This window comes from Gavia stellata, chromosome 6 (assembly GCF_030936135.1).
Source record: "Gavia stellata isolate bGavSte3 chromosome 6, bGavSte3.hap2, whole genome shotgun sequence".
Lineage (NCBI taxonomy): Eukaryota > Metazoa > Chordata > Aves > Gaviiformes > Gaviidae > Gavia > Gavia stellata.
This window is the reverse complement of record NC_082599.1, coordinates 36,140,161-36,157,875: the sequence shown is the minus strand read 5'-3', so window position 1 is coordinate 36,157,875 and position 17,715 is coordinate 36,140,161. Positions and strand designations below refer to the sequence as shown.

Genomic DNA, 17,715 nt, shown 5'->3' with positions numbered 1-17,715 from the left:
TTATATCAAACACTGTACAATTAGTTTACATGCAGTAAATAGCATAGCCATTTCCACTTAATGTTTTCAGAAGTTTAGTGTAATAGAATCATTGTTATGGGCAGTATCAGACAAACAGAATTGGGAGAATGGTACCGCTAGAGAAATCTGGGATAAAGCATACAAGCAGGATCCCTTCAAGTAGCTAGTAAGTATGTGTGGAAATGGGTTTACGTGGGTACTTCACATGTAAAAAATATTTATACATTGGCAAGAACAAAGCCTAGAGAAGAAGGGTATGTTTGAATTTTATGTAAAGGCGATGAAACCAACAGAAAGAAAAAAAGATTTAAAGAAAAGATTAAAATGTCAGTATTAACAGAACAAATCCCACCAAGTAAAAATCCATGAATAAGATGAATTTTAAGGACTCTACAAATAAAGAAAGTGCATCATAAAAGCCTAAGAATAGGACATACATTTTCTTTGCCCTACTACAATGTAATACTAAAATACATGCTTATTCTCCCAGATCTTAAATAACAGTTCTGTAAATCTCTAAATATGATTTTCCCTTCTCAAAGGAATATCTGTGTAACAATTCTGGAGATTAGAAATGCATTGATAAAAGCACCAATTTTATTACAAAAATATAATTAAAAATTCATTTCAGCAATAGACCAAGGCAGCAGAATAAAGAAATGAAGAAATACAAGTATGCAGGTAGGCACAGCGAAAAAATACTCTTCAATACAATGATTAACGCTGTGCCATATAATAAATATTTCTTTATTAATCTCATGGCTTCTTGGATGGCACTGGACTTTTCTCCTTCCGTTTAGCAGCCTTCTCCTTTTTCAGCTGTAACAAAGAAAGACACCAACAGTGGTTCAAGCGTTAATCTGCAAGTCAGCTAGTAATGCAATATTAAATCCCTACATCCAGTCATAAATTTACCACAGTGACATATGCAGTTGAGAGAGCCACAGATCATTATTAGCCTAACCTAGCATTGCTTACTTTTGCATCATAGGACAAAGGAACACTTTCATAGATAGCTCTGCAGCTCCTCCCCTATTCAAACCAGGGCTGCCTTTATCTCTGATAATGGCAATTTAGGTATTTATATATCCCTCAAGGCCAAAGTGCCTCACAAATGTTCACAGTTTTATCTTTATGTCAATGGAAGGTAAAGAAGTTTTATTACAGACATGGAACAGACACAGTTAGACTGACCAGCCTGCACAAAATCACATAGAAGTTTGTTGCTGAGGTAGATGCTAAACCTCCATCTCAGTGGCTCCTCACTGACCCACGAGGTCATTTCCTCCTCATAAGATTCTTCTACAGAGTAGGCCCTTATAGCATGGTATGATTTACCAACACACATACATTTAACTCTGCCATTTTGTAGTAAGACTATTAATCCAAACAAATATATTTGTTGGTTTTAGAAGCAACAGTTGTTCTCAAGTATTGTTACATTAGTGAATGAAATACTATTTAGAGCAATTATATAAAAGGGATGCATGGACTTTTGCATCTCATCTAACATAAGATACCATTGCTATCAAAAATCCAAGGAAAAATAAAATAATATTTTTAACATGCTTTTTTTCCCCTATGAAATAATGTCAAAAGGAAGCAAGGCCCCAGTCCTGTTTTGGATGTCTGCAAATGAACTCACTGCTAAGCAATCCTGTTGTTGGTCTATACAGGAACTCATTTTAAAACATTTTTCCATATTTGGAGGCTTGAGGTTTATATCTGAAATTCCTACTACCTTTTGCAAAGAAAAGAAAATCTTAGGGGGAAAAAGAAATGTAGCAATTTGGATTTGGTAGTAACATGTTTTCTCCTATAAACTGATGCTATATTTGTAACATCTTACCATAGTTTGCGATCATTTCCAAATTAAGAGAAAATTATTTAAAATTTCACAAAGCTAGAACAGCTTTCTCATTTACAAACACCTTGTTGCAAGCAGCGAGCATAACAGCAGTTAAGATTTTGAAAGTTAATGATGAAACGGTGCCTTACAAAAGAATTCATAAACAGTCAAGACATATTTCCAGCAGAGATAGTGGAGCTAAGGAGCTAATGTGGGGAAAGAGTAAGTATTTAAGCATCTAAGTAACCTACACTGCAGGGTATTTAAATTTACGATATAGTCAGTAGGGTGGAGGAGGCACCTCTAAAGGGGTGATTCAGATCATCTAAGGACGCACCAGATTTAACCCAACTACCCAGACATTCATAAGAAACAGAACATCACAAAGTTTTATAAATGAGGTAGCAAACACACATTCCTAAATGTCACAAGTGACTTTCTGTGAGTCTGCTTTGTTGTTTCTTTTTGTCACATAGTAAAATATTTTGGTTTTCTGTAATGGAGAGTCACCTCAATAAAAATCTGCCCAGTTAAGGTAAATACCATCCCAGACATGAGTGACCTGTGAAATCCTGCAATAGCTCATAATTGTATTTAAAACTTTATTTTAAGAAGCTAGTGTTTTATCAGGAAGAGAACAAATTACGTAATGCATTTATATGCCACTTAAATCAGACATTTATCTTTTTTAGACAACCTCTTGTGAAAATATATTTGAGTTAAGTAATAAATGTAGTAACTTGCCTGTTCTTGATAACGTTTTTCAAAGTAAGCCATGTTATCATCTTCTGAATGCTTTCCATGAGAAATTTGCCTTGTGCCACTAGAACCACCTGAAGAAAAAAAACAAAACAAAACAAAACTTTTTTCATTAATGATACTTGCTATTCCATTAGTTATGTTTTTCATTCGACAAAACACATTTAAAATGAGAACTCACCTTTACAGGCAAGTAACAAACCCCAGCAATTGGGACCAAAGAGTAACCTCTTTAGTCTAGGCTAGCAGCTATTATAAATAGCCTTGGAGTAGTTCAACGGTTACATTAATTGCTAAAGTCTTATACTAAATAAGGGACATAAAATAAGCATAACCGATCCATAATTCTGTGCAGAAAAGACTTTCTGGCAGAAGGCAGTTTCACAGGATTGTGCTGAGTATGTACGATCCATTCAGATATGATAAGATTCTAGCAGGAATTAAAAATTTTTAAAACTGATCCAATGAATACGTAACACCATTAATAAGGAAGATACCAAATGCTACAAAAAGATCATTAAAGTTAAAAAGCACATCATGACCAAAAATAACAAGCAGTAACGAAAGTTATTCTAATCTAAGCACTTCAAGTATATGAATGTTCTACTAACTTTTCACATAACAAGGCTTCAATACTCATTTTAATTTTTAACTCTGATTTTAGCCCTAAGCATCCTTCAATTCACAAATAAAACCAAATAATTTTATAGTAAATACTTTTTGTAAAACAGTATCCTCCTATTAATATAGCATCTGCTATCTCTGAGATGGTTTGAGCAGACGTAGGTCCCTGAAACACTTTCAGAAATGGATGATCCATGCTGGTAACAGGGGATTCTAAAAGTTCAGCAGGAGGAGCCACTGTGAGAAAATAAGTTGAATGAAAACAAAAATTAACTTCACGAGACATATTAAGAACATACATGATGGGGTCAAAACAAGGCTACAGATTAATATCTACAACACTCAGTGCAGACCCCATAAACTCGAGTTTACAAAAGCAAAAAAGGCTCCAAGAGAAATTAAAAGCTTTGTTTCTTTAATTGCTTTGGCTATGCTATAGTTTCTAAACTTCAGAAAAATCCAGGAAAGCAGATCAGCATTTACAAAAGAAATAGTAAGTACATGGCAATAATAAATAAAACAATATTTCAGGACAAAATGTGTCCATTACTAAACAACACAAAAATCACAGAACAGCAGAGGTATCAAGGCCAACTAACACGCTTGTAAAAAATAAAGTTCTACAAATGACCTCTTTTTTTTATGCTGAACAGCTACTAACCTTTGAGTCTGGAAGAAAAAAATGCTGTAACTGTATAACCAAGAAATACCTGGGCAGTATTAGGCTAAAGGATTAATGTAAATATAACATGGAAGTGGTAAAAGAAAAACAGAAGTTACAGAGTTCTTTCTAAAAGTTATGCTCCACTTCAACCAGAAGCTACTGGGCTGAACAGCACAATTACTGATAAAGAGTTTTTTTCTCAATTCACTACAGGAAGTTGGACAATATGGTCATAGTGGTCTCTTTACACCTAAGGACTGCTGGGGGAAAAAAAAAATCTGTCTCAAGTCCTTCTCCTATTGATCCAGTTTGCCTTTGAACTTTGAAAGTCTATGTTGAATTACTACTTTTCAAAACTACTTAGTTGGAGAATTAAAATTTCATCTCAGGTCAGCTGCACTTACCTATTCCACTGTCATCAAGTCTCATGTAGCCTTCTGCCAGTGAACTAAAACCAGTCACTCCTCCCATAGCAGCATAAGGAACATCCTGCCCCACAGGCTTTCCTTGGGCTAAGCGCTCTTGTTTAGTTTCCACAACTGTTTCATGAGCGTATGTTGGCTGACCACATGCACAGGTAAAGCAACTATGAAAGCCTGAACACTTGGAACCTAAGTAACAAAGAAGTGTAATGAGTGAGATGGTAATGGAATTTATAATTCACTGCAGACAAAATGGTGTTTCCCTAAACTGATCTTGTCAAAAACTAGAGTTCCTTCACTGCAAAAGCATCCAGCTATGCTTTCTATTTGGAAACAAGTACATGATTTAGGACAAAGCAATCAGCTATCTTTGCTGAAACCTTTTACAGCCTCTTTTCATCACGATATGAAAATAATGTATAAAATAGGAGAAAGGATGAAAGCGGGGATTAGATCATAGAGGTCGTCCAGTCTCAGGATCTCATTCCGTGAAGTTTTGAGTACCTCCGAGAATGGAGATCCCACCTCTTTGAGCAGCTGGGACAAATGCTGGTCTTCCCTCGGAGCAGACATTTCTTTCCTAATATCTAACTGGATTTCCTATGTTGCAACTTGTGTCCATTGCCATTATGAACACCCTTCTCTATCCCTCCCCTGACAAAAAATACAAAGAAGAAAAAATTCTGTCACTGGGTAAAGAACACAACCAGCCAGTATTCTGGCAGTATTATCGCCAAAGGTGTACAGCATGTGTCAACATTGAGTGGCCAGAAAACTTCAAATCGCAATTGATAACATAAATTACAATTTAAATGTCTTTTAAATTTAGCAAAATTATCTGGGTAGTAAATAGAGGCTGTGGCAACAGCAAAATGGGTTCTACGTAAGAGTACCATTAGACTGATACCCTGGATTAAGGGTTTTTTTAAGCTTACAGGATGTAACTGAAATAGTTATACAAACGACACATGATATTCAGAAACACAGAGTGAAGTGAAGTGATATATTTGCCCTAGCTACAGCTAAGACTGTCATCAAAGCCCTGCTGGAGCAATGATGTGAACAAGAAATTGAGGAACTGATTTTGCAAATGTTTCATTACACAAATTACCCTGCTTCCAACGCCCAGTCACAGTTCATTTTGCAGAGCACCAAGAAAAATTTTTTTAAGTCTTGTGTAATACGTTCAAGGATCACATTCTTGGAAATGTTAAAGGCTTTTTCAAATCATTTTGGGCACTCCTCAGTAATAGAGCTCTTACTCTGTTTGGATATAGAATAAAGTATATACAATATTACATAAAGTGCAACAGCAGTATTTTTTCAATTATAAAGAGAGTACATCTCTAATCTATCTATCACATTAGATTTATACAGCAGTGGGATAGACTAATACCAGTATATTAAAACAACACAAGTCCAAAATAGAAGCAAGTCTTGGCACTTCTCTGTGTAATCTCTGAAGCCCTCAGAAGCGTCAGGTATTTTTGAGAAACACTAGAAAAAGTGCACAATGTAAATGATTATTAAAAACACTGTGTTCTAAGGATTCAGTCTGAATCATCCAACTGCACATTTAAGACTTTCACATTACTTAGAGCAAATTCATGAAAGGCTTTCATATAAATATTTTATGTTTTATTCAGTGGGATATGATTCTAATCCAGCAAAAGTTGTTTATGATTTTTCCTGTACAAATTAGACAGACATCATGAAAGAAATTTACTAACAGTACAGAACTCTAACAAAAAAATCTTCAACTTACATAATTTCAGGTTTCAAACTAAAACATCTTTATACATTATTTAGTTTCTGTGGTTAATACTTACTGCTGTTTCATTACAATAACCTCAAACAACTGAAGCAAAAAGCTTCCTCTTAATGCCTTCTCAAAGCTTTTGCTTGAAACTCCATTCCTATTTGCATTTCTGGACCCATAATCTGTATGATCGGGAACTGCTTTGCTAGAGTGCTAACAATAGTACTATTTGGGAACAGAGCGCTACTTCCTATTTAGTTGAGGAAAAGATATAAAAATACATTAACATTATATTCAGCCAGGCAACAGAGGAACGGAGATCAACACTTCTCTCTCTCAAACTACCAAGTTCAAGTAGAAAAGTTACGTGCATGCAGCACTGGAAATGACAAACTGCAAACGGGGTGCTTTCATACTGCCAGCTTTAGGTGGCTGTCCCCATATGTACCTAACTGAATCATTCAGAAACTTAAGGTTCCTAGCAAAGAGTGCTGCAAGTCCATCAGTAACTTACAAGAGTTACATGAAAATCCAGGTGCTGCACTGTGCTGATCAGCAAAGTGTTTGCATCTACAACGGACGGGCTGTGTGCCATTTAGAGGGACATAGTGATAGGACTGGCATGGACAATGGCTCACTCTGCAGGGCACACAAATAGGACGGTCTTTGGGAATCACTTCATAGTCCGTTTTGTGTTGTTTATACCTAAAACAGGCAAAAATAATAACTTTTATAACTTTATTAGTATTCATCAGAAAACTAATTGAAAGGTTTATAATTTATGAGTTCTGTTTTGAAGTATCTTTAATTACTGATAATTGTTAATTTTCAATTAAATGCATAATATCAAGTGCTTTTACATCCATTCATTACATAACTATCACAAATCCTTATGTTTCATTTCCCCATCAGAATCAATCTGATCTACAAGAACTCATGCCTTAAAGTTGAATTTATTGAAAACTACAAAATCATTCTGGTCTCAAAAAATGTGTTGAGATTTAGATTTAAGGACAGTTCTTATGATTTAAAACCTAATTTTCTCAACCCTTAGACCTTAAATTAACTTGCCTATACTGTACTATAATATATCTGGAAACATTTTATATTTTCCTGATTTTAAAAAATACAACAGTTCAAAAAAATGAAAAGATTCTTACCGGTGAGTACAAAAGCACAGGGTCTCTGGTCCCACAAGCTTACAGTCCATGCCAGTTGGTGATCTCCAGCTCACATACAACCTGTTCTGTAACCGAATTGGTAATACTTTTCTTTTGTACTCTTCATATTCCTCAGGAGTAAAGAGCTTTCCTCCATCATCATCACCTACAATTCTGTGAGTATGTCATAAAAAAAACCCATAAGAAAATGAAGACAATAAAAGTAGGTGTCTCAAGATATTTTTTTCAAATAGTATATAACAGCACTTTTGCTGTAAATGCAAAAAAAATCTTATCTTTCATAGTACTGTTCTAGTGATACACATTTAACAGAACTATGGCTGAATTTTAGAGAAATTTTGTCAATAGTGCTCTTTTAAAAAAATCTGCTCTGACAAACGGAAAACCAGGGTTGTAAGAGAGAAGGAAAAAATTAATAACGCAAACTACCAAGCTTCTTTTCACATGGCAGAAAAAGCAATGGACATCAAGGGTTGCGTACCCAGCCAGCTCTGCCTCAGACTTCTTGAATGGCCTCTGGCAAGTCACTTCACCCATCTACACCTAACTGTACTGCAGACTTGTATCAGTTTATCTAATCTTAGTGTGGTCTGAATAAGATTATTCAACTGCAAGTAGGTAACCACACTGCCATCATAGTAACAAACAATACATCCAAGCTGTCTTCTACCTTGCAAGACGACTACACTAGTTTCTGTGCATAAAGTTGCTAACAGCTGTATCCCACACCTCGGACAGGCATATTTGTTTAAGCTATGACTACATTCAAATTCAAGGTCACCAAATAGCTGGAACTCCGGAGCAGCATCTAAATTCTACATTTATGGAGACAATTGAAGACAGTAAGTAATATCTGTAAAATACAATTTAGACTTAATTGCAGCACTTAACTATGCTGAAGGTTAGTTTATTAATATCTGTAAATATTTCAGTTATTATTTGTTGGGTGTGCTAAAACATAAGGAATGACTGATTCTTTGTCAAATATTCTGTGGATTTGTACATTGCCAGTACTGTACAGCACCAGAATAATGTGTCAACATATCACTATCATTTGCATGTCAATCCAGCTGACACGCACTGAATCAGTGCATAACTGCTTATGTAAGAAATACCACTGTGCCTACTCCCTCTGATGTTTTACTCAAGGTTTTCCTAAGCTAAATTAAAACCATGTTTCTGTATAGTGACTGAGTTCGTGTTTGTTATTTTTGCTCAAGACCAACTCTTCAAGAGGAGCGATGACGAGATTAGCAAAGACACGCAGGAGTATAGCGGCAGGTGTTTATACACTGCAAAACTTAATTCACGGTGCACGAAAGCCCGTGTTTCCTGGAAGAGTAGTACAGTTGGCAGATTACCCTCTTACACCGCATCACGCAGACGCGCTGCCAGGCAGGCGGGCAGCCACCAAGCCTGGACCTGGGAAACGATGCGTTACTTCACTGGCAGGCAGTCAACATTTACAGCGTGCCTTCACAGCGGCGAGGCACACAGCGCCCGTGTCCCTAAGGCCTGCCTCTTCACCGCTGCTGCTTCAGGCCAGGGAGATACTCCTTCTCCGCCGAGAGCCACTCTCGGGCACCTTCTCGGAGTTAGAACACTTCCGATTTCGCCGATAAACGGCGGGGGGGGGTGGGGGAGCGGAATGTGACACAACGAAGCCGCCACAGACCCCGAAGAGGCGGCTTCATGGACGGCGGGAGGGGGGAAGAGCGGGGCGGGGCGGAGCGACGCCTGGGCCGCACACATCTCCTCAGGTGAAACCCCGGGCCGCGCACCGGGGAGGGAAACCGCCCCGGGCCCAGCGGCAGCGCGGGGCGGGGCAGGTCGCCAACCGCCGCCGGCCCCCACGGCCGCGCTGAGGGCGCCCGGCCCGCGCCCTAGCGACCCCCACCCCACCGCGGCGCCCCTGCCCCCTCCCAGCGACGGCGGGCGCGGCCCGGCCCTCACCGCCGGTACTCCGCGTACTCTTCCAGCGCCGCCGCTTCCACCTGCAGCCGCTGCATGCCCGGCCCCGCCACCGTTGGGCCGCCCGCGGGCAGGGCGCCTGGAGGGCCGTGCGCCGCCCGTGTGTGTGCGCGGAGGGCGGGGGGAGGCAGGCTGGAGGCAGGCGGGGCGGCTGCGCGCCCGCAGCAGGTGGAGTGCGCGGGGCGGCACGTACCGCATCTGTACCGCAGACAGGCGGCTGCGAAACGTGCCTGTAACTACGAGGTCTGTGCCCGCGTTTACGGGCACGGCAAACCCCGCGCCAGAGTACGCGCACACGCGTGGGTGCCCACACAGCCTCCACGGGACGGTGGCGGTCACCCCTCGCACCCTGCGATAAGACTCGGAGAAGACACCCTCAGTGAACTACAGTGCCTGGGCACGGACACAGGTGTACACACAGGTGTGGCGCCTCAGGAAGGGCACTGACACAGCCAGCGGCAAAACCAAACACCCAACAAACGTCCACCCCAAGCGCTCCTCTGTCTTCTGCCCCCGCGCTCACATTGTCCCGAACGGCTGTTACTATTCAGACCTCACCTAACCATATTGCTGGTGGGTAGTGAGGGATATTGTTTGGTCACTGATGCTCTGGCAGATGTAAGGGAGTGAAACCTCAGGAACGCTCCAGCTGGAGCTGGGGAGAGCTCAGGACCTCCTCTCACAAGGGGAACCTGCGTTAGGTGGCTTTATGTACGCCTGGAAACCACACCTTCACTGCCCTGCGATTGCATGCCCAGTACAGAGCAGGCAGAAAGGCCAAATCTACACAAGAGGTATGTCGCAGGCGTAGGAATACTTTTACAATGTCCTGGCGGAGTATAAGTACAGTTGTATTCTTTGCCTACAAAAATTTCCTCCAGCCTGCCTGAGCTAAAAAAAAGCCTTACTGCATTCACTCAAGAAGCACAGTTGATCTCTAACTGCTCTTAGCTGACACCACTGCATTAAGAAAAGACTGTTGTATAGATCCCGTGTAATGATGTGCCAGTGCTTCTGCATGATACAGTCCACGTGAGCCTTGTTTTTCTCTGCAGTGCAATGCAGTATGTATTTGTTCTGCTACTACATGTGAACTCAGAGGCACAAGTTTTCAACAACAGTAACATTAACCATGTTAACACTATGATTCTAGCAGTATGGTGAATTTCCTCTTTTTAGTTACTCCTTTTTCCTGTACATAAACAGCAAGCCTATCTTGCAGTACCATGGCCACCTTCCTAGAAGGTAAGTGGACTGCCATCACTTCAGTCCCACTAGGAATAATTAGTGTGTTGGTAAGGCTTACTCAGGCTCTAGTTGCTGCCATAGTCTTGTTTAACCTTTAAATTCCCACTCAAGCTAAATAAACAAACCATGCAAGTTACTAATTTTCCTAAGTTCCATGCTCCAGCCAACATACCTCCCTATTTGCTTCCAGTGCTGCTGTTGTGCACTGTAAACAAATAAAAGGTCCTGGGAATGTATTATGTAAGAGAAATGCTAACAAAATCATGTAAGACTTGGCTTTCATGCCTAATTTAAGCAATATAATGAAAGTCAACAATATTATTCTGTTTATTAGTGGTAAAAGGACAGGGTGTGGTTTGTAGCTATGTTGATGAGCTATAACCAAGTTGACTATTGCCAGGTGACAAGTCTTCCCTTTGTTGTGGATTACGTGTTTAGTTTTGCAAAGTTTATTGAGATGAGGTAACATCGTTTATTAAATCAACTGATACAATGGGAAAAACAGACAAGCTTTACGGCAAACTGAAACCTTTCTTCACTTTTAGCTTTGACAGAGAAGGTCCTACTGCATAAAAAAAAGGTTCTTCAGTTTTTAAAAACTGGTTTGAATGCAAAGATGCTAGCAAAAAGAAAAGCACTAATTCAAATGTTAAATTATTTTCCTGCCTTAAAATTCTAGTGTTCAGTTTGTTAACTAGACAAAAATTATACACCAAAGAGAAGTTACAGCCTTTGTTTAATGCTTACTTGAAAAGACATGTCTGAAAACACAATTTTGGCATAAGCATGACCATTTCTCCATGTTTTCTTCCTATTCCAAATGTTTTTACTTTCTAGTTTGAGTAAAATGAGGTGACTGTAAAGAAATCCATTCCAAATATTTACTTTCCAACAAACAGCTTAAATATTTAACATTTTGAGGTAGGGCTAAAGAACATAAACAGCATAAGATGCAATGTACATTTAATTATTGATGTTTAGCATAATGCATTATATGACTTGTCCCATAACGTATACATTTAACAAAGAAACCACCTCCCCTGGATTTCCCACCACCATCTGCCAACCCTTCACTACTTGTAGATCTTGAATCTTTAAGTTACCTCAGTGGTTAAGTTTACACTTAAGGAGAATTTCATTCTTAGTGAATGAAGGAATCTACAAAGAATGTGAAAATCATGACCCAGTTACAGCATCAAGGAACTCAACTGTAAAACTCTTCAGAGCAGAAACAATCCCTATCTTTGTGTTTTAGAGAGAATCCAGAGCTGTTGATCAAAAAAAACAAACCCAAAATTTTTGCCATTTATCTAGAACAGCTTGAAAGATTTATTTCACCTAGAACATGAAAGCTGCCTCTTGATATCATAAATCTTACCTCAAACTCACTGATGTTCTCTGAAAGCTCTTCCATTATAAAATATCATATATGTTTTGTTCGTAGTTCAAGACAAAAGGAGGCCAACTTTGGGAAACACTCGTAAGCAGAGATGGTTCTTAGACTGGCAACCTGCAATTCCCAGTTCCTCTCTATGTGCCACAAACACCACCACCACGTTGAAATAACTCCTCCAGTGTGTTTGAAGGCTGTAGTAAATAGACCACAGGCTTCTGTTTCTGATACTGCACTATCTCTGTAAATTGACTGCTTCCTCTTGATACAAACATACTGGTCGCATAGTGACTGAGTATCTAAGCAGAAGATGTAGTATGTTTTTCTTAACTGAGCTTTAGGAAATTGGTATTTAACTTGTACTCTGCATGTTAGCATAAGCTACGAGCCCTCAGACTGCCAAAATGAGGCCCAAGAGGGTAGGCTTTTTCAATACAATAAAATGACAGGTGCCTGTTGAAAAAGGCACAGCAATTCAAGGAAATCTCCAGATTGTTTTGCACTGGGCAAGCCACTAGCAACAAAACAGAAGGTGAAGAGAGATGTCAGAAGGACCAAGCCAGTGTTTTGCCAAAACATCCGCCAGAGAGAGATGAAACCACAGGGAGACTCAAATTTCCAGCAGTATCTAAATAAGGTGATAGGGCATATGGTCTGGGCATTTGTCCTGTGGCTATGCCACATGCGTAAAATTTCAGCAGAGCAGCCAGCACTGCAATAGAACACGCATGTTCTGTCACACTGAGATCTGAACAGGTCCCTTTTAAAGGCAGAAAAAATATTGGAGCAAGTCATCACTGCAGTCAATACATCTTCAAGTAAGCTAGCAGAGGAAAATAAAACCACACAAAAAAGTCAGCATTGTCTCTCCAGGGAAAAGAAGATTCCTCCTGTGACCAAAACTTCAAAAAAGAAACAGATGGGGAGAGGGGACCTTGAAAGCGGGACAAGAAGCTCTGCAGACAGACAAACACACTACTGCACAAAACTGAAGATCTTTCAGATACCTTATCTCTATGCACATTTCACTGGAGCCAGAGATCCCAGCACTGCCAATAAAATTGCGGGAGAGCTCTGGCAAGCCTGGTTCACACAGAATGAGCAGAGCTCCTATGTCACTGGTTGATGTACCTTATCTGTGAAAGATCTTTGTTAAAAACAGCGCTCTGAAATACAGTTTGAGTTTGGAGAGAAGAGCCACGTTTCTGAATTAGGCAGCTTTTGGTGAGGGCTACAAATGTTAGCCTATATTGTACTTTAGTGTCAGATTACCTGTGAAATAGTCAGTGTGAAGATGTTGAGAGTAGGAAATCAAAAGTAATTTTTTTGTGGGGCACCTGTCGTATGAACTACCTCCCATCTTAAAAGTTGAGGATTTATTCCCAAATTTGATCACAGCAAGTGTTTGCTGGGATAAAGAGATAGTGCTCAGCTTATTTGCACTCCAGCATCTGCTTGGATCCAAATTTGTGCTCGTAGAGATACTTGGGAACAGATACAAAAAGGTGAAAGACTTTGTAATTAAGAAATTGAGTTCTTAGCTAATAAAAATATTTCAAGCACACACTGTTTTACTGTCATGAGTATTGGAATATATTTTGTATTCAGAAAACTCTCTCCTGTCTCCCATCCCTTCTAAGATATTGTTAATGGACATTCAAAATAAAAGTCATTAAAGACTGAGTCAAACCAGATATTCCATGGTAAACTATCAAATAATTTTTAATAGCAGAAAAAAAAAAGGCTTTCTGCTACTGTAAAGAGGCTGTGCCACAAGGCAAGTAAAAGGAACAGAAATCCAGATGGCATGTTTTACCTCCTATGGCTGTGATGTAGCATACAGATTGTGCTGGCCCAAGATCTCTGAACACATCAAAGTGGGTTGAACATATGGACGCTCACTTACAGTACAACTCTGTGAGACCTAAGGTGCTGCCTACACATCAAAGGCAACAGCTTAATGTTGCGTGGGGTGTTGGCAGTCTCTCTCAACACCCTCTGTTAACAATAAAACGTGTGACCCTTTAAATTTTTTAAAATCCTTACAAGTTTGACAAGTGCTTTAAAATTAATCTCAGTGAAATACCTATGTAAATTGAAGATAGCCACTTTATTAATGCAAGAATAAATAATTTAGAAATAACTGTTTTAATATTTTAGACCCCAACTCATCATTTCGAAGTAGTAGTTAGTCATTTCTATGCATTTGGTCAATGACTATCTCTAATTAGGTATTCTGAAAAGGAGAAGAATTGAAGTGGCGTAAAGAATAATGGAAACAGTTTCCATCAAAATGTTTCCTCCCTCCACATTTGTTACCAATATTCTGATATACTCAACAGCAAGTGCAAGCAGTACTCACTTACTATAAACTTCTAACCATGACCATACATTATGCTACAATAAAAATTAGTTTGCTTATTATTAACCCTAGTTTACAGGCATTTAAAAATGTCAACAACTTTCTCTTCAGTTTTGCTATCAGAGAAACACAACATGATTAGACATCAGCTGAACCGAATAAGTTGATGAATGCCACAGGGAGTATGCAAGCTCATATGCAAGCAAGGGTCAATTAATAAAGGCTTTTGCTGGAGGTACTGACAAACGTAGTTAGGAAATTTGTAGTAATTAAGATCACTTACAGATAAGATAATTCAGTAGCATGTGATGCCACTGGTGCTTAAGTGATATGATTTCATATATGTATGTAATGGGAGGTTTTTTTCTTTAACTTGGGCCTCATTTTAGTAATGTAAATTATATTTTTAAACAGATACAAATTCACATGTGCATCATTCCAGACAAACTGAGATTTAGTGAAATATCAACTCAGTAACAGTCTATTCCATGTGAGAAACATTGCAAAAGTCTAATTCACCTTCTTAGCTGCTATAAAAAGCAGCCTCCCATTTCATTCTTGCCTTTGAAAAAGTATTTTACATACTATCAAATACATTAAATCGAACCCTACAGATAGCAGATGGCATTGTTTTGGGAAGCACAAACTAATGAAAGGACACAATCCCAGCTAAGGAGGTTATATTTGGATTAATTGTTAAAGATTTCAATAGACACTCTACATGACCTTTACAAAACCACACCAATTAAGTAAAAATCTTTTAGAGATTTAGCTTGTTCCATTAATTTGAGTATTTTGAGGAAGTATTTTCTAAAAGGTTTTTAAGAAAACATAATAAACTAGGAACTTAAATTTTATGTAGTAATTTTTCTAAAAAAAATTCTTGTAGAGGTTCCTAAATTTACTCTGCTTCTGCATTCCCACGAACAAAGGCCGCAACATCAGCAATTACCCCTAGAACACATACCTGCATGGGAGGCACTTGGTCATATAGACAACTTGAACACATCACAGACGTGATGCAGTTTGGAAACCTCTGCATTAGCAAATACTTTCAATTAGAAGTTAGATCTACCTAGCCAACCTCTTTAAATTATTGTCTTAATGAAAAAACAAGTATTTAGCAGTTACTTGGAAAAACAGAAAAGTGTGCAATATGTTAGGCATATTACTGGATATCAAGGATACTGATGTTTCACCACACTGATTACAAGAACCCCTACATCCTTGTGCCATGTTTCAGTATTTTTAAAATTATTTAATTAAAAACAGATCAGCAAACTTCTGTGATCCTAACAGTGGATAAGCAGCTTATTAAGAGCCATCTCAGCGGATTTCAGTGGAGTATCTGTCTGTCCATCCATTCATCCCAAAGGTTCTTTAATGTGGGACCACTTCTTCACGCACAGTTGTGAGAGACAATGTTTGGCTATCTTAATTACATTAAGGTTACTATGGTGAGATTCAAAAATGATTTATTTATTTAGATGAGGAAAGCAACAAAAAGAACTCGAGAATCAAGACAATCTTCCATAAGAAAGATGTTTGCCTGCCAGTTACTTGGTTGTGGAACTCAGAGTCCACTTAATTCCACTCTGTATTAAGACCTGTGGTCCTTCTAGCAATCAATATACTCTTCTCTTTCTGTTTTTCTTCATTAGAACTTTTGTTCAGGAGTGGATCTTGAAGATTTTTTGCTATCTACATTAAAAAAATCATTCACAGGCACAGAAGTACTACCAATTACCTAGTGAAATCAGCTGGTAAACACTCATAAGGCAAATTACAGCTGCAGAACTTCAAGTCTCATAATTTACCAAAAGATTTAAATAAAAACAAAACAAACACCACCACCCAAATCAGGAGTTCTTTATGTAAGGGAAGTTATATGTCCCTCTGCTCTCCAAAGAAAAAGAAAAGGGAAAAAAAAAAAAACCAAATCCAATCCAGCCTAAGAACCAACCAACCTTAAAGAGACTCCATATTTCACAAAACTTGAAGCAGGTCACTTTGGGGGGGATTTGTGATGTCATCTGAAATGGGAAATACATAGCTGCATCATAAAAACTGTAGCACAGCAGAAATACTATTTAAATATTCCTTAAAAAAAACTTAGAAAAACATTTGGCAACATTTGGCACAACCAAATGCTGTGATACTATCAAACATTTTGGACCTGGGGTGAGTTGCAGGCTTTCTGTTGCTTCTTTTTCACAAGCCCTTGGGTTCTTTACACAACCTCCTGCCATTGCAGGGCTGCCACACCTCTCAAAATAGCCCATAAAGGAGGCAGGGTAGAATATGCAGATGTTTTCTTGCTACTGTTGTTGATAGAAAAGGAAGTTGAGACCCTCCCCTTATCCCTTCCTTACCCTCTTTTCCTTAAGTCCACATGCCTTAAGTTTATTTTTGCCACTATGAAAAGTGCTGTTACATCAGCAAAAAGGGTGAAGCTCAGCTTCCACCCTCTGCGCTGCTGGAGCATAGAAGTCATGGAAGTAGAACCGTGCTAGATAGTTGGTGAAGGGAGAACACAATTCAGAGGCATGGCATGGCAATACAGTACTGAACAAGGCTGGCCACAAGAAGAGGGGCAAGATTTATCACTGACACTGAGGTGTTGCTGTATCAACCCCTAACAATGCTGGTTTCATGTAAAATTAGATGTAGGATGCTACTAGAGTATTTTTAACTTGCTTCTTGATAAACAGTTGTTTCAACTATATTCATGAATGGAACATTTGTACCGTAAGATATAGGTAGGTCACAGTTCTCCCTATATATTTGTCAAGTACAAGCTAATTCCAATCAGCCATTGTACTACTGAAACCTGAGAGAAAAGCAACTATTTGCTAATGGCACCATTAATTACTATGAGGAGTACATAACAGCATGTAAGTTAATATATCAGTCTCCAAAATTCCCGCATAAAACAAGCTGTGTGTGCACGTAGTGACAAATATTCACCTTGCAACTTTTGTTAGGCTTGTTTAACAATCCTCAATAACTTTAAGACTTCACATATCCTTACAAGAAAAGAAAAAAAAGTCACTTTGCATACACACACAAAAACTGCTGATATTACTGTTTATAGCACAAAGGGACGCCTACCAAGGTTTTGGTTGGTACCAATCAAGTACTCGGGGAATAAAAAGCATAGGTAGATATAAAAACCTATCTTCACATTGTCAATAGAGGCTTGCAGATTCAAAAGAATTTACGTATCTGTCTTCCTCACTCTTAAATTAAAGTGTGAAGTCTTCACCATTAAAGATATAAACCAGACATTTTATTTTCTTTCCATTTCTTTCTCCCCTCACCTCTAACCCGATGAAAGTTTCAGGGCATTAGAATTTCAAGAGCAAAAGAACTCGGTGATTGAGCAGGAAAAATACCAGATAGACTACTACTAAACTTTAGAGATGTACAATTTTCCAATCTAGAAACACCTAGAGCACACAT

The 17,715-nt window shown here is 38.7% G+C and overlaps 1 protein-coding gene across 4 annotated transcripts; it reads right to left on the bottom strand.

The window, feature by feature from the left end:
• Window positions 1-777: 777 nt before the first annotated feature.
• Window positions 778-9,288, bottom strand: FAM221A (family with sequence similarity 221 member A). Of its 4 annotated transcripts, XM_059819005.1 has the most exons (7): window positions 9,233-9,288; window positions 7,259-7,432; window positions 6,613-6,803; window positions 4,322-4,528; window positions 3,386-3,490; window positions 2,615-2,694; window positions 778-840 (listed from the first exon to the last, which is right to left on the bottom strand). In XM_059819005.1, the coding sequence occupies exons 1-7, from the start codon at window positions 9,286-9,288 to the stop codon at window positions 778-780; spliced, it is 876 nt and encodes a 291-aa protein (XP_059674988.1). The 4 variants fall into 4 exon arrangements, with proteins under 4 accessions (XP_059674988.1, XP_059674989.1, XP_059674990.1 ...); XM_059819006.1 differs by lacking the exon at window positions 3,386-3,490 and having other exon boundaries at window positions 2,615-2,703; XM_059819007.1 differs by lacking the exon at window positions 7,259-7,432.
• Between the last annotated feature and the right edge of the window lie 8,427 nt (window positions 9,289-17,715).

Bases quoted from the DNA above. Each gene is read 5' to 3' on its own strand.
- FAM221A (XM_059819005.1), bottom strand. From the start codon at position 9,288: ATGCAGCGGCTGCAGGTGGAAGCGGCGGCGCTGGAAGAGTACGCGGAG. The intron at 7,433-9,232 runs GTGAGGGCCGGG...ACATACTCACAG, and splicing joins GAGTACGCGGAGTACCGGCG to AATTGTAGGTGATGATGATG. The intron at 4,529-6,612 runs GTAAGTTACTGA...TTTGTTACTTAG, and splicing joins TGGATTTTCATGTAACTCTT to GTTCCAAGTGTTCAGGCTTT.